Source organism: Odontesthes bonariensis, chromosome 15, assembly GCF_027942865.1.
Source record: "Odontesthes bonariensis isolate fOdoBon6 chromosome 15, fOdoBon6.hap1, whole genome shotgun sequence".
In the NCBI taxonomy this organism is placed as follows: Eukaryota; Metazoa; Chordata; class Actinopteri; order Atheriniformes; family Atherinopsidae; genus Odontesthes; species Odontesthes bonariensis.
Genome location: NC_134520.1, coordinates 29,125,073 through 29,140,938, shown reverse-complemented (window position 1 = coordinate 29,140,938; position 15,866 = coordinate 29,125,073). Strand labels below are relative to the sequence as shown.

The window sequence follows — 15,866 nt, the reverse complement described above, 5'->3', positions numbered from 1 at the left end:
TTGTTAAAGATCTTACACAAATTCAAACCACTGACTTCTGCTTTCAAATTTGAACAGACTATCACTACAGCATCACATGCACAAAACTCACAATCTGTATAGAGATATTCAGACACTTGGCTATAAAGTTACTGTATGGAACAAACATTGTTAGTGGACAGCAGCCAAAAGATAAATGTAGTTGCTATATATAAATCAAAGAGCCTATACTGTATTTCCTGTTCAGAATGCTTTTGTTGTTGGTATTATAAGTTGTGTAAAAGGGTTTTAAGAGGTAATAAATACTTTATGAAGACATAAAAGTGGCACGCAAATTCTATAAATAACCATGTTGAAAAAATAAAGTCTCCAGTATGGCAGTCCCAGCTATTGCATCATTGTGAAACCCTGCATACCAGGTGAAATTTGAGGGGCAGCAGTGTGTGAATTAGGATTTTAGTGGCAACAAAAACGTTGTACCAAACATAACTATATTTTTGTCCAATTATCATTCTTTGTCAGTTGTTGTACAATGTGTCATATTTTTGCACATCCAACAGTCTGGTATGAGTGTGATGGAAGATATTACTCAAGTTTACTCAACAGTCTCCAAGCCTGTTCAAGAGCAATAAAAAAAATGTTGTTGAATATATTCAAAAGTTACTTTTCGTTCAACTAGTCCCCCGTTTCAGACCAGTGAAAATAGACATTGTGAGCGGACATAGTTACAATAAAATTTGCATCAAATTGGGAAAATTACAGTGGGGTGTATGATACATCATAAGATATCAACAAGAACTCCAATCAAAACAGCCATATAGATAGCTTCTTTTCACCCTGAATTAGGGCTTAGGGAAATATGACTCATGAATTTTATTGAACAATTTAATTCACAAGTGTTTCCTTGTGTGGGAGGGATTCAATCATTTGTTTATGATACCAGTTTAAGACCAACATATAAGTTATATTCAGTTAATAATACAACAACACTTCACTTGCTGATTTGGTTGATGAAATAACATGATTTGGTTATAGTTAGACAATTTAATGACTTGGTTGGAGTTAGAAACCATCATCATGTGAAATAAAATACATTATTTGTACAATGCAACCAACAAGGACATCTTTTTACTGGTTGCCTTGGTTACTTGAAAGCACATGTTACGAAATTTTTTTATCAAATCCTAGTTGGGTTTAGGCAATAACTTTACTGAGTTGGGGTTTGAAAACAGTCATGGTTGGAAGTTGGGACAGAAAATACCCATCAGGATGCCATCTTTATGATTCACATACATTAGGGACGACAACTTCAGTTGAACTCCTTTTTTGTTGAGGCTTACTTTGAGTTTTTTTTTTATATTTTCTTTAAAATCTAATTCAGGAACTGGCATGTAAAATCACAATCTCATAGAAATTCATGAAATATAACCAAAGGAGTCATTCTGTGTCTCTCCCGCTGTTCCAGGTGAACATCTGAGGATGTGTCCTCAGGGACCAACCTGCTGTACCAGCAACATGGAGGAGAACCTGGCCGGTCTGAGTACCCAAGAGACAGAGGGACTGATCAGGGAGGCTGGCAGGGCCCTGCAGGCGGCTTTAAACGCACTCCACAGGAGCTTCGACAGTAAGTAGGATGTGTGTTTGTGTGTGAGTGCATAGAAGACACTCATTACTGCCTGAGCTCAATGGCAAAGCTTCAGAAGTGAGCCCATAGAGCATGACATTTGTATCTTGGGTATTTATGAGATTGTGTGTATGTGCTCAGTGTTCAATACTGCAGCAGTGAATGTGTTTATTGATGTACGGAAGTTGGTGTGTGTTCTGTACGACAAGGGGACCCCTGACTGGGTGCTATAATGAGAGCAGAGTCAGCCAGACACAATGAAATGTGATAAGCCAAACCCCTGATCTCGGGGGAAACACACTTGCATTCATTCATGCACACACACACACACACTAACAAATAGAGGGGTGTCCCCTGGGGCAGTGGCTAGTTCAGCTAATGAGCAAGTTGACCCACTGAGGAGCTGAGTCTGCAGATCACTGCACATCAGACAGAGACAGGAATGGAGGGAGGGAGGAGACTGAGAAGTGCCACCACTAACAACATGGGAGCAGACAAATGCAGCAAGTAAGAAAGTGTCATTATCACTGAGAAAAACACTAAGTCAAAATATAAAAATAAAGACAGACAAATGGAGAGCAGGAGGGGGACTAGTCACTGGAAGACAAGGGCAATATTATGAGTCTCAAGGCAGCCGGCCTCCTCAGTAGCAGTAATGTGGCCATCCATCTGGTTGCGGTTAGAACAAACTGGCACTGGTCCACGGCCTTTGAAGCACGAGTGTAAAGCCCAGACCATTATACTGCAAAGACAGCTCTCTGACTGGCTTATCCTCTCAGTTTGACCTTGTGTCAATTTGTCTCCATTTGGCTGAAAAAAAAACATTGAAAAGAAAATGCTAAATTGAATTAAATTAATCAGCACTATGGCTGCAAGCTGATAATCTTTTCTTGACAACAAATAAATCTAGATGACAGTACTAAACTGCCATAACATTTTGCTACAAACTTACTTTTACTATGTACTGACAATTTTTTTTGTTTATCTTTTTTTAATGTCTCTTACAAAATGAAATTATAGAGGACTATATGATAGATACAGAGCACCAGGCATCATAAAAAAACACATCCAACACTTGGTGCTACAATAAGCAATTAAGAGAAATCTAACTCAGCTGGCTCCAGCTAAGAGGTAAGAAATTTGTAAAAAAATACAATAAAAATTTTCATTCAGCATTCTGTAGTTTTCTTTATCAAACTGAAAACAGCCAAAATGCTTTAGCTTGACCAAAAGAAACATACTGTATGGTTGTACCTGCCTAACTAACGTTTGGATATTTGGCATAAGAGTGACAAAAATGCTCATTGCACATGTAGACACACTGAGTCCCTTGATAAAGCTCTTCCTTATTCAGAGCAGTATTTTGTCTCCTTGGGGTCAGTTTTAACCTCCTGATGAAAAATCTCATTTTAGATTTTTTGCCCTATTGGTACGGCATTCTCTGTCTCAACCCTGGTAATTACTGGCTGCTGTAATGGGCATGCCTGGTCTCCATCAGTCATATATCCTGCTGGATACATATCCCTTAGCTTCTGTGTGATCTGCGTCATGTCCTGTGGTTTGCTAATTGTAGAAAGTACCTGACCACAAACAGCTACTGGTTTCTGTTTTTAATGGGAGCTCTAGGTTTTTTGTTCCCCTTTTAGAGTTAGTAAAGCCATTATATTCTGTACCCAGGTCCTGTTACACCCATGGTTTTCAATCCCTTCTTCTCAGATTGTGTAGCTTGACTGAGAGTGGTGTGGTACTGCAGCGCTTTACACATAGTACATGACTAATTCAGCTCTTACTAATTGCATCATTTGAATATAACAAACATGTACATGTAAAAAAAAATGAACAAACAGAATGTACACAGCCTGTCTGTATAGTCACTGATATGACACACAGGTTATCAGTCCCTTGTTTGTATGTAAAACCACGTGGTTCCAGGAAACATGTGGCTACTCTAAACCTCCAAAAGTGTATTTACAAAGTTTATATCTCAACAAAACACAGCTGCTCATTTGTTACCTTAAAGTTCCAGTGAGTAACTCTTTAGGGTGATCTTTTTAGCAGAGTGTATAGTAGTAATATAACTAGGCCAACTCTCTTACATGCATAAAAGCACCACATTTAGCCTTCCTTGCCTCTGGGCCATGTTGCATTGCCATCTTACTACAGTAGTCCCGATGGGACACACCAAATATTCTCTATTGAGCTGACATTTGGCCTATTCGCCTATTTGTGTCAAGGGATATCACTATATCATACACACAAACATTTACAATTACGTACCGTTACATTTGTCTGAGCACTTAAAGGGAATCTGTAATCACTAATAAAACTAAGCGTTTTCAGTATTTATGTCACAGACATTTATTTATTACATTTAGACACGTATTGAGGCGCAGACACGAGACAGGAGCCTGGAGGAAACTTAAATCTGTTTATTATGATATAAATGAAAATCCCAGCCAACGCTGGAGAACCAAAAAACTAAACTAAAAAACACCTTAGAAAAATAACAATAAAAAAACAGACTGTACATTACCAAGAAACTGAATCAGAGAGATGGGGGAAAACCATGGGTATTTTTGATGGAGATATCTGACAATGAGCATGAACAAGCCGGGAGACTAAATTACTGTGGAGGGTGATTGGTGAGTGAGTGCAGCTGATGAGAACGAACACCGGTGAAGGGAGTGATGGCAGGGCAGGAGAAAGACTGAGGAAAAAAGTGGCAAAACATGGCAAAACTAAAGACTAGACAGAAACATTGAGGCAAAGTTTGTATTCTCATTGTTTTATATGATACAGAATCATTCATAATGTGGTGAAGGAGGCATGTACTTTTTGTTTTTCTCATTGTGTTTTCTTATTTATTAATGTTTTATGTTTCATTGTATATGTTTTTAGTTTGGTCAGATCCTCCTTAACAAATTTGGATTGAAAGGAAGTTTCTTGTCAAATACTGTAAATCTCACTACATAGCAGCTTTTAGTCATATATCAAATGGAGCTTAATTGCTTTCTTACTCATTGTAAAAACAAGTTGCTTATGCTGTCATGGCAGACAAAAATTAGTAATTTTACCAACTCTGGCACTAAATAGCAGAGACAAGAAATTGTCAGCCAGCTACTGATCGCATCATGATGATCGCCAAAATACCCCTTTAGTTTTTCAGATGTTGGTAGAGACTCGAAAAGCATTTAAATTTTAAATTGGGTTAAAATTTGCAAATGGCCAGAAACACAACTCCAAATGAATGCTTATGTCTTTCTTCTGGCTATTTAAAGAGGTGTCTGTCAACTGTACTGTATGTCATCTTCACAAAGGCGAAGGCTTCACATGATGTGTCAAGCTTGCCCATAAGTGGTTCTCAATCTTGTTCTTTGTCATTCCTCACATCCTCTAGCCTATTTCACTGAGCTGCATGGCCGTTCTGAGCGCTCCCTGCAGGATGTGTTGTCTCCACTCGGCTCCCTGTACTCTCAGAACACTCGTCTGTATGGGGATCTCTACACAGACCTGCGTCGGTACTATCGAGGCTCTGCTCTTAACCTGGACGAAAACCTGTCAGACTTCTGGTCCCGCCTATTGGAGCGAACATTTAAAACCTCTACCCCCACAGATGTGAGTAAAGACATGTACTGGAAGAAACAGCCTGTCTTTGAATGTGAAATTTGTAAGGCACAGACTAAAACTGAAATTGAAAACAAAAAAAAAAAGAAATTAAAGTGGAGCCAGATCACATCTAGGATTGGAAAAGTGTAGTAGGATGGGAGAGGATTTGTCAAATTACAGTGAGTCATACTAGAATTTTGACAAAGTGTTAATGTTTGATGCTTTAATGGACACAGTTTGAAGATTGTTTTGCAGGTCCTTTCAAGCCCTGCTTCTTATCCATTTCATAAAAATACACAGTCTGACAAAACGTGCTCTTGCATTTTATTTTTACACCAAATGATACTCAGAAATACAATCTAATTTCCATTTGTTTGGTAGAGATGAAAAGTATGTCTCTCTTTTAATAGCAAACAGAATGACATTTCTCCTACATTGTGTCTGCTGCTGTCATCTCTTTCTGACAGGTCAGTCTGTCAGATGATTACCTTGAATGTGTTGCTAAGCAACAGGAGACGCTGCGGCCATTTGGAGACATCCCTCGGGACATGAAGGCGAAGGTGATCAAGGCTTTTGTCACGGCCAGGTCATTCGTCCAGGGGCTGTCAGTCAGCGCAGATGTGGTCAGGAAAGTCTCACAGGTTAGTGCGTGCACTTGTGTCATTCGTGTTGTTGGACATGAATCTGTTTGCAGGGTCACATTTTTGCCCCTGCCTTCCTTTTGAGGACAACACTAGAGGGCATGCAACATACATTATTAATTACTAGGGATAAGCAGGCAGTTATTATGGTTTCCATTCTGGCAAGCCCCCAGGAGCTAAATGTAAGTCAAATAATGTCCTGTGAAGTGAAAGGGAAACACAAATTCCTATTTGAATGAGTGTGCATGAGTGTCTTATGTCTGCAGGGCTGATGCCCAGTAAAGCAGATATGATGGCTGCATGGTTGTCACCTAACTTCCAGGGAAAATGTCTCCTCCCTGCAAATGAGAAACACAAAGATTATCCAAATGAACACTCTATCATCAAAACAAAGCTCTCATTTGGATGGTCTTTTTAAGGTCTCGGTGCAGGTTTTTTTCGGAAAACTGTGTCTAAGTGACATTTTCTGTTCTTCTATGTTTTTTCTCTTGAATATCCTTTCTCTTTAACCTTGTTTTGTGGTCATAACAAGACTTTCTTTACTATCTTTATTTATGTATACATAGTATATTGCATTACTGTTCTGTTTTATCCCAATTCTGTTTTAAGCACCATCCCACTGAGGGTTAAACCTATTTTTACAGAGCTTATATATGCAGAGCGTCTACCCTTTTTTATTATTCATCCAAAATATTCTTCTGTGATTTAAAAGTTTAAATGTTTTCTGTCATTTTTCTTTTTCTTGTTCCCATGAATTTCTGATCAACCCAAAGACCTGTAGAGATTCTTAAAACTTGCTGAAACTGTGTTTTACATTACCGGGTATAGCTATTATAAATCAGTCGAATCTCATTACCTCACAACAGTAAAATAACTTTGGAACCAAGTAATGCAGACCAGTCTTGGTTTATGCAACTCAGTCAGTCTGCTCACTGAAAGCTGGTGGGAAATCACACTGACACATTTGAGAATAGTTTGCAGAAATATTGCAAATACATTCTTTGAGTCATGGTCAGAATTTATGCAGATATCTTTTGTTTTTAGTGTCTCTCCATCAGATCTCTGAGCAGCCATGGTAAAATAGTACCTTTGACAGAATATGATACACAGTCAAACACAATCGTTAGTGTTTAAATACTCTCTAGATTCACTGCCATTGCCTCCTTGTTCCCCCTTTGCAGTAACAGTGCAACAGTGTGGCAACACTGCCCTCTACTGTCATTCTTTGTCAGCTTGGACTAAAGCCACTGTAAAAGAGGAGGTGAAAAGAACCAAACAGCCACTTCACAAAGAAAGGCTTTGAAAAGCACAATCCCTACATTTCCTGTAAAGAATTCATAAATGTTTTCCTTTCACTACTGGAGCTTGAGGTCTATGATTCCACCTACAACAGGTTTCTCTTGGCCCAGAGTGCTCGAAGGCCCTGATGAAGCTGGTTTACTGCCCCCACTGTCGGGGTCTGGCCTCCGTCAAACCATGCTCCAGCTATTGCTGTAACGTCATGAAGGGATGCCTGGCCAACCAAGCTGACCTGGATCCAGAGTGGCAGAACTTTATAGGTGAGACACATAAAGGTTTTAATGAGTAGTTTCACAGGAAATCTGAAAGCTTTAAAGTTGCTGTCAGAAGAATACTTTTTAAATCAATCTACACTGAATAAAACAAAGTTTGTAAAAACCATAGTGTTATTATTAACAAAAAAGGTTATCCATGTTTATAGATTTTCATTACTCCCACGATTCCTAATTCATTCATGCTGCTGCTTACACAGTACAGTACACAGTATATGCAGTTGTAAAGCAGAGGTTTCTGTTCTCATTTCTCTGTTCAGATACAATGATTCAGGTGGCATCCAGTTTCAGCACAGAGCCCAGTCTTGATGTGGTTCTCTCCACCATCCCTGCTCGAATTTACGAGGCTGTCCACTACCTGCAGGAAAATATGAACACGTTCACCACTAAAGTAAGATATCTTATTTTGTCTTTATTTGTTTATTTGTCACATGCATATTGATACTAATCGATCTACCCTTTCAACCCTAACCCATCAATATAGTGTTGGGGCAAAAATAGATATTTTGAGGTAACTCATGCAGGACAACCAGAATATCAAGCAGCCTTCAAATTTGTAACATTTGTTTGTGATGACATCCAGTGGAATTTTTCCCTCTCAGTAATGTGAAATTAAGCTCCTGCTGCATATTTGTGTTGATTTTTGTCTCTGGATCTACATCTTTGTAGGTGTACCAGACATGTGGAACTCCAGGTGAACCAGGAACAGGAAGTCCCACCCTCCATGAACAGAGGAAGCAAAGTGGCTCCCTGACTGCATTGAAATACAAACCCTCCCCAACAGCAGGGCTCAGACTGGAAATGCAGGTGCGTTTTTTTAAATATTGTCATTGATATATATGTATATGTACATATCTGTATTTATATATATATATATAGATGTTTATTGACAAAGAGGCTGAAGCCCACCATTACCCTGTTTTTTTTATGTAAGGAAAGGAATTAATGTTTAATTTATGACCTTTAATTTCTCCCAGAAACACAAAGTAAATCAAATCAAATCAAATCAAATTTATTTATATAAGTAGATGAGTTACGTATAAATAATCAAACCTGCCATGTTTTTTCTACAGCAAAAAATGGTGTTATTTGTCCTATTATTACAATTAACAATGCCATTCAACAGTTTGAGCTCACCTGCCCATTCATTTTGAATTGTTGTAGAATTGTTTTTATGATCAGAGGTTTATTTACCTAATTTTTGCCTAAGAATCTGGAGAAACAAGAGAACTAATTGTCAGAACGCTTATGGTGCAACTGCCATCTAACAACTTACTGCTCAATCTTTTTTACAAACTAAGGGGTAAAAAAAACAAGAGGAGTAAACATGAAAATCCTCATGAAATAGGAAGTTAACAGGAAATTAATTGACCGGACAGTTTTGGTTATTGTCATCAATCATCGTCCACATGGAAAAGTCAAATACTAAAAGTAAATTATGCAGCCCTTTAATGCCCCTCATGTGTAGATTAATGGGTTTTTTTTTGGTGTCACGAAGAGCTCACAAAGAAATAATTGATTATAAGCATTTTAGTAACCTATTATTAGACTGCAAATTGACCATTTGCTATGAATAATCACTATCAGGTGTTGAGACAGGTGGAAAGGGGGCATCTTGCACATTAATGATGCAACCATGAAATCACCATCACACACTTTTTAATGAGACTAGATGAAAGTTCAGCAAGTGCAATAACGGAACAGCTGTTAACAGCTTTTGACCTTTTAATCAGGGTAAAGAGTCATGCTGATGTATGTTCTCGTTACCATGGTTACAACACGATTTGCATAAATATTTGCAGGTAAGTGGCTTATAGAGAGCAATTATAAGATTTCCTAATGAAGAGAGCTTGTGATCAACATTAGAGTCTGAGTTGATCTTATAAAATTGTGCAAAAATATTATAAAAGGTACTTTGTTTACTTGTAATGCTGCATGACTTGCTGACAACTAATGAAGAGATTAAAATTATTTTGAAAGAAAGCATGAATGCTTTAGTCCTAATATACAACGAGCATTAGAACGGTGATGCACTTCCCCTTCCAATGATTGAAATGAGTTATAATTTAAATAAAGAAAAAAGGGAAAAAAATGGCTTCACTTGGCAAAACCTTTCTTTTTTGCCTGATCTCACAAATGGAGAAAAATAGTGTCTGCTATTTGGGATAGAATATGTTATTATCAAAAACATAATGAATTGTTTAGGATTTTGTATCAAATTTGTAGGATGGTGGGATGCGATAGTTTTGAAAAAAAAGTCGTTCTTTCTATTGATCGCAGGTCTCAGATCTTTCCAGTAAGCTGAGGGAAATGCGTCAGTATTGGGTCCAGCTCCCTGTGGCGCTTTGCAGCAAACTGGCAGCGGGACGCAACAGTCAAGATAATTGCTGGAATGGTATCACGAAATCCAGGTGAGAAAGAAACAGTGGAAACTGTGAGGGATGTGTGCATTGCTGATTTAATTGGTTCCAAAATTATCCAAACTAACTGCATATTTACTATCTGTATACTTAAATCCACTTCATTTTCAGACTTTCTAGGTATAATTAATTTGACAGAATTTATTCTCAACTCTAAAATGTTTTTCAGATTTGCAGTCATTTGTTTTGCCCCTCAAAGGATTTTATAGTCTGTTTCATCTTTTCATATTTTTGTATATCTATATACTTATTAGGCTTGTTATCATTGGGGCTGGAGGGAAATTACACGATATGCCTACTATAAAATAGTGCAACGCTCTCCCCTGAAACTTAAATCCTTAACTTTTAAATCAGTGGCAGAGCGTAGAATAAAACACTCTCATGATCACATATTTTTGTTCAGTGCAAGTTTTATCCCTGCTGCAGCACAGAAACATGATTCATCCCAAAGAGAAAAGTCATGTTCTTTAACTATTAAACACTGAAAAAAAGATTCTGCCATCGAGCAGAGAAATAATTTTTTGCACATTTTTCAAAACAAAGAAACATACAGTGTCAGCTCTGACAAACCAAAAGTTGTACTGAATGAAAACCATCCCTAGCTGTTTCAGTGACATTTCTGACAGATACACCAGTTTTTAATTCCTGATGATATTCACATTTTCAGCTCAAGCATTCAAGGCCTGTTCTCCCCGTGTATGCGTGGGTTCTCTCCAGGTACTCCGGCTTCCTCCCACTGTCCAAAAAAATCATGCATGTTAGGTTGATTGGCATCTCTAAATTGTCCTTAGGAGTGAGTGTGAGCGTGCATGGTTGTTTGTCTCGTATGTCTCTATGTGGCCCTGCGATGGACTGGCGGCCTGTCCAGGGTGTACCCCGCCTCTCGCCCATTGACTGCTGGGATAGGCTCCAGCCCACCCGCGACCCGATCGACGGATTCAGCGGTATAGATAATGGATGGATGGATGGCATTCAAGGCCATATAAAGACACACTCCTGTTCAATCAGCCCCAAATCCGTGGGCGTGATTGAATAGTTTGATGTCATATTGATGTATACATTATACAGCCATACCGCATCTCCCTTTCTGTAAAGTGGTTGGATTACGGCCAAGTAATGAGATTTATCCTGAGCAGAGCACTCAGACATGTATGATATCCAAAAGGTATGAAATATAAATGTTCCTTCGTGTGTCTGAATAATGTGAGAGCGACCATGAAATATAGATGAATCACTGACTGTGTGTGACAGATTAATGAAATATGAAATTTGTCTATCCATATGTGGCACAGAGTGGATCATTAGTGTGATGAACTGTTTAAAACTCTACAAGGGACTTCTATCTTATTTCAAGTTTCTATGAATTTATTGAGATTATGATTGGTTTCAAAGACATATATCCAATGGATGCTCAAAATTAGTTGATGAGCTGTTAAAATCTGTATTTTCAAAGTGCCCATATGGGGCTTTTTTACAGGTTCAAAATGTTACTTTTGGATCTAGTAGAATAGGTTCACATGCTTTGTAGTTGATAAAACATGAACACACATAAAACACCTTGTAGTGTAAAAACAGGGAACAGAAATGTAAAGAAAAGAAAGGCCAGGTCTGATCTGTGTCACTTCCACTGAACCAGCACTGGCATATTTTACAGATACGTGCCAAAGGAGGTCGTTACTGCTGAGACCCACCACTATTCTCCTGGATTAAAGTCCGCCATGTTCATCTCCTTTTCTTCTGTTGGAATGACTTTTATAGACATTTGTAATATTTTTCTCCCCCATATCTCTTCGAAACATTGCATGTTATACAGCTATCGCTAGGCTCATATAACCCACGTAAATAAACTTGACCCCACGACATCTATTATTGTCTATACTCCTGTCACATAGTGCAACATCACGACTATACCTGGAAAATGTTTGCTTTATTACTAAACTGTACTGGACTGGCCAATCCACACCAAAAAACAGGAAGCAGATGGAGACAAAAGGCTCACACACTGTGGGGCTCAGGTCTAACCTTTTTTACTGCACCAAATCTGTGCCATAACAATCACACTTATCTTCCTCAGACAAAACTAAAATGTATAGCACCATCTTGAATTAGATAATTGCACGTCACATGGGAGGAGTCTCCAATTGGATGTGGAGAAAACAATATCTACTGCTCATAAATTTCCACAACTGTATATTTCCACAAATTTAAATCACTGTTTATGCATAGAAACAGACTTGCTTACTTTGTTTTTTTATGTACAAAAGCTCTATTCTTTACAGAAATACAAGTTGTGTGTGTTTAATTCCCTTTGTGTGTTTTATACTACAATAGAAAATTGATCCCAACTTTTCAGATTTTCTGTACTGTGTGAATAAGGTTCTATACAGACAAATACAGACTTTGAGCCATATGATTGCCCCCCCCCCTCATATTTTCTGTTATGCCAGCAATTTTCTTTCATTCTCAACAAAACCGTTCCAATGCTTAGATATTACCGAGGTAACTTTCTGAAGGCACAGATATACCCAATTTGGTATTTATTACAACCCAAATTTAATGGATATGATTTCGATTTCAATGAACAGTAGATTAATCCTCAGTCAACCAGCTGTGATCATCTGTAGCATAATGGTTCTTCTCTTCTCTAATCAGGTACCTCCCAGAGGTGATGGGTGATGGTTTGGCCAATCAGATTAACAACCCAGAAGTGGACCTCGACATCACAAAGCCAGACATGACCATCCGGCAGCAGATCATGAAACTCAAAATAATGAGTAACAGGCTAAAAAATGCACTGGATGGCAATGACGTGGACTTCCAGGATGCAAGTGGGTGTGAAATGTACATTTCAGTGGTAACAGTTTATATATGAGACACTGTGTAGTGTCTCAAATGTGTAACGTCTGGTGTTCTACTGGCATAAATGCTATACATTATTCATACATTACACATACATACACATTCATACAACTTCTGGCAAGGTTGGAAGGACAGTGTGAGGTAATTGATATAATTTGCCATTTATTCCTCTAGATGGCATTACATCTTACACACTGGTCCTTCTTCTTCCATTTATTCTAATCATAAATCTCACATTGACAAAATGACTTAATAGGAGCACTCAGAAAAAGCTTCCTCCTCCAAAGACAAAATCCTATTATTTTAATGAAGGTGATTTGGATCAATACCAAAATTGAACTGATTCTTTTTCTGAATATTTTACAACTCTCAAGTAGGTTTAGGGAAATTTGACCGCATAGTTTTTGTGTAATTTTGTCTACAAACAGAAAAATGTAGTACCGGCCAAAATCCCACTGTACTGCCACCTTAAACTTTTGCCTTAATGAAAGAAAAATGGTAGTTTAACAAGAGCAACCTCAACTGAGTTATTGTCAATGGAAAAGGAAGAAAAAATAATCTCCTTCTCATTACATGTTTGAAATCAATGAATGTTTTCTATTTTCTCTCTGATAACTGTCCAGGTGATGACATCAGTGGCTCAGGAAGCGGGATGTGTGTAGGTGGTCACTGTCCTCGCAGCAGACCGGGATTGTACGCCTACGCGCCAGACAACAACCGAGTCAGAGGCACAGCCACATCTCAATCTGGCATCTGTAGCCTTCTACTGCTGCTCCCGTTAACCATCCTGCTGCTTCAGCGATGATGGACCGTCGCTGCCTCCTGTCATGCTCTGAATGTCAGAGCCGGACTGAACCATGGGAAAGGGGCTTTGGTTGGTGGAAGACTGGTGCATAACTTTGCCAAAAAATAAAAAGGACATAAATGGACATGTTTTTTTTTTGACTAAGAGGAGCAAACAATGACTATAGTCTTTATTTTGCTGACTTTCAATATGTCTTAGTTTGAGTGTGCTTTTGTTGTCGGTTTATGTAAATTGTTGGAGTGAAGATGGATGAAAAAAGACACAATTAAGGCAGAGAATAAAGTAACGACGAAGGAGGCTTTGATGATGAAGATAATAATGTCTATTTAGCTCCAGTGTCCAGTCAGCAGGTGTCCTTATCTGTGGTGCATTCAAAAAGGCTTTTTTAAATCTTATTCCATAACTTGAGTCAAGGTTGTCCACATTAACAAACATTGTGTACGCTGTAAATGTTTGTGTACATTACCTAAAAGACTGGCACCATAATAAGCCATGAATGTACAATATGATACTCTACTGGCAAAGAATGCACCATAGTCTGTGTTGTAGTTGTTTGACATCATCAAATACATTCAGTAGTAATCGTCTGTACTGCAGAAAAATCATCACACTCCTGAAATAAGATTTTATCTCACTTTTACTTCAAAAGAAAAAGCAAAAATGTCCACTTGTTCAGCAACTTCCCACATTTGTTAAGAAGTAAGTATTTTAATGAAATTTCTTACAAACAAGCACACACAAGCAGTTTCCGTAACTTCTGTTTTCTGAAGACAGAAAATTGCACAGTATTCTTACTCATCTGGTTGTAATAAACACAAAAAAGTTTAAACAATAACAAAAAGAATGTTTTATAAGACAGTACTGCAGAGAGAAAGACTTGATGAATGCACCTCTTCTTTTCTAGTAACTGAAAAATCACCACAGTAGCTGATGAACTGTAACCAAAGCTTAATACACTTACACTTATTCACAGCAGACAATGCCTAAAGTACATTGAACTTGTGACAACCCTTATCAGGTTTTGTACTTAAAATGCATCAGTAGAAAAGCAAATGTTTTCCAGTTCTAAAACTTTCTGAGTTTTTGTACATACAGCCTACTTTCAGAATTCTGTCTACTTCTGTCCGGTGATATATTGTTTAACGTGGCATGCCTTCTTTTAGTCTGCAAGACAATACTGGTACATATGGGACTCCTGATTTACACCAATGACAGATTTGTTACATATGCACACATCACTCTATGGAACTGTGTATTAAGCTGGTTTTTAATCATCACCAGTGTATTGAATCACACATTTCGGCCATTAAACTCTGTTTGATTGTAGCAGAGGACTTTTGACATGGACAGTTTTATTTAAGTACTGTTAAAGCTGGTAAGAAATGTCTTGTGCCTTATTTTCGAGTGACCCCTGTACTTCTCAATCTTCTCATGCTCATTCTTTATGTTATTGTAAGCTCCACATCTGCTGTATCACAACTGCATTCTTATACCCTTTTTAAACCATGACTATGTCTGTTTGGTTGTCTATTTGAAACTTGGAGTTTTTTGCTCTCGGCCACCTTCCGTAGTTTTCCCCTTTGGAAATTTGGAACATCTTATCCTTACTTTCCACGGATGATTCTATGCAGTATTTCAGCCAGTTGGCTTCGCCGCCCAGTGGACACCATCTCAGTTACAAATGGCCCAAACATTTTTCTGTTTTCATTGAAGATTTCCTCATATAACAGAGTTAGAAGTGAGCATAACAGGTCATCTTTAAAAACAACTATTCAGCAATTTGCCAACAGTTAGCTGGAGATCAGTAATTTTCTCATATCTGTTTATAAAAATTAAGATTGAGCCAGTAGGAGGTAGTTTATCTTAACATGTAGACTGGTATACTGGATTTGAAGTATTGAGTAGTGTGACTCAAAAACAGATTTTTTTTATTTCTTACTCTTCTATTTTTAAATACAAGTCAACAGGTGGGTTTTGATTCTATTTAACAGAGCCAAGGTAGCTGTTTCCTCCTGTTTCTTGTCTTTGCACTAAGGTGATCAGAACTTCACTTTGAGAGAAAGAAAGCACATGACCTTTTCAAAATGCATAACTACGACATCTCATAGCTTTATCTTATATGGAGGTGTTGCTGTTGAGATCAGCATGAACACCTCCAACCTGATGCAGCTTTTGATTTTAGGATAAAAAACATGACAAAGCTAGCTCTGGCAAGGTGGTACGATGTGGTCACCAGATCCAGTCACAAACCCGTCTGATCCTTTTCACAACAGGGTGATTCAGGTGCCTCATCCACTCCCAGATATCACCCCCACTCCACTGAACAACATAAAGTTTGATGATTTTGCGCACATTAAAAAG

The 15,866-nt window shown here is 38.1% G+C and overlaps 1 protein-coding gene across 1 annotated transcript in view; it reads left to right on the top strand.

Moving 5' to 3' along the window:
- The window catches only part of LOC142400728 (glypican-1-like), a 42,740-nt gene extending 27,909 nt beyond the window's left edge, over window positions 1–14,831 (top strand). Inside the window, exons 2-10 of the mRNA XM_075485877.1 lie at window positions 1,445–1,603; window positions 5,001–5,218; window positions 5,677–5,850; window positions 7,244–7,409; window positions 7,682–7,812; window positions 8,091–8,228; window positions 9,702–9,832; window positions 12,494–12,669; window positions 13,324–14,831. Coding sequence (XP_075341992.1) covers window positions 1,445–1,603; window positions 5,001–5,218; window positions 5,677–5,850; window positions 7,244–7,409; window positions 7,682–7,812; window positions 8,091–8,228; window positions 9,702–9,832; window positions 12,494–12,669; window positions 13,324–13,505 — 1,475 coding nt within the window. The 3' untranslated portion in view covers window positions 13,506–14,831. The remainder of the gene's footprint in view (window positions 1–1,444; window positions 1,604–5,000; window positions 5,219–5,676; window positions 5,851–7,243; window positions 7,410–7,681; window positions 7,813–8,090; window positions 8,229–9,701; window positions 9,833–12,493; window positions 12,670–13,323) is intronic.
- Window positions 14,832–15,866: the final 1,035 nt, after the last annotated feature.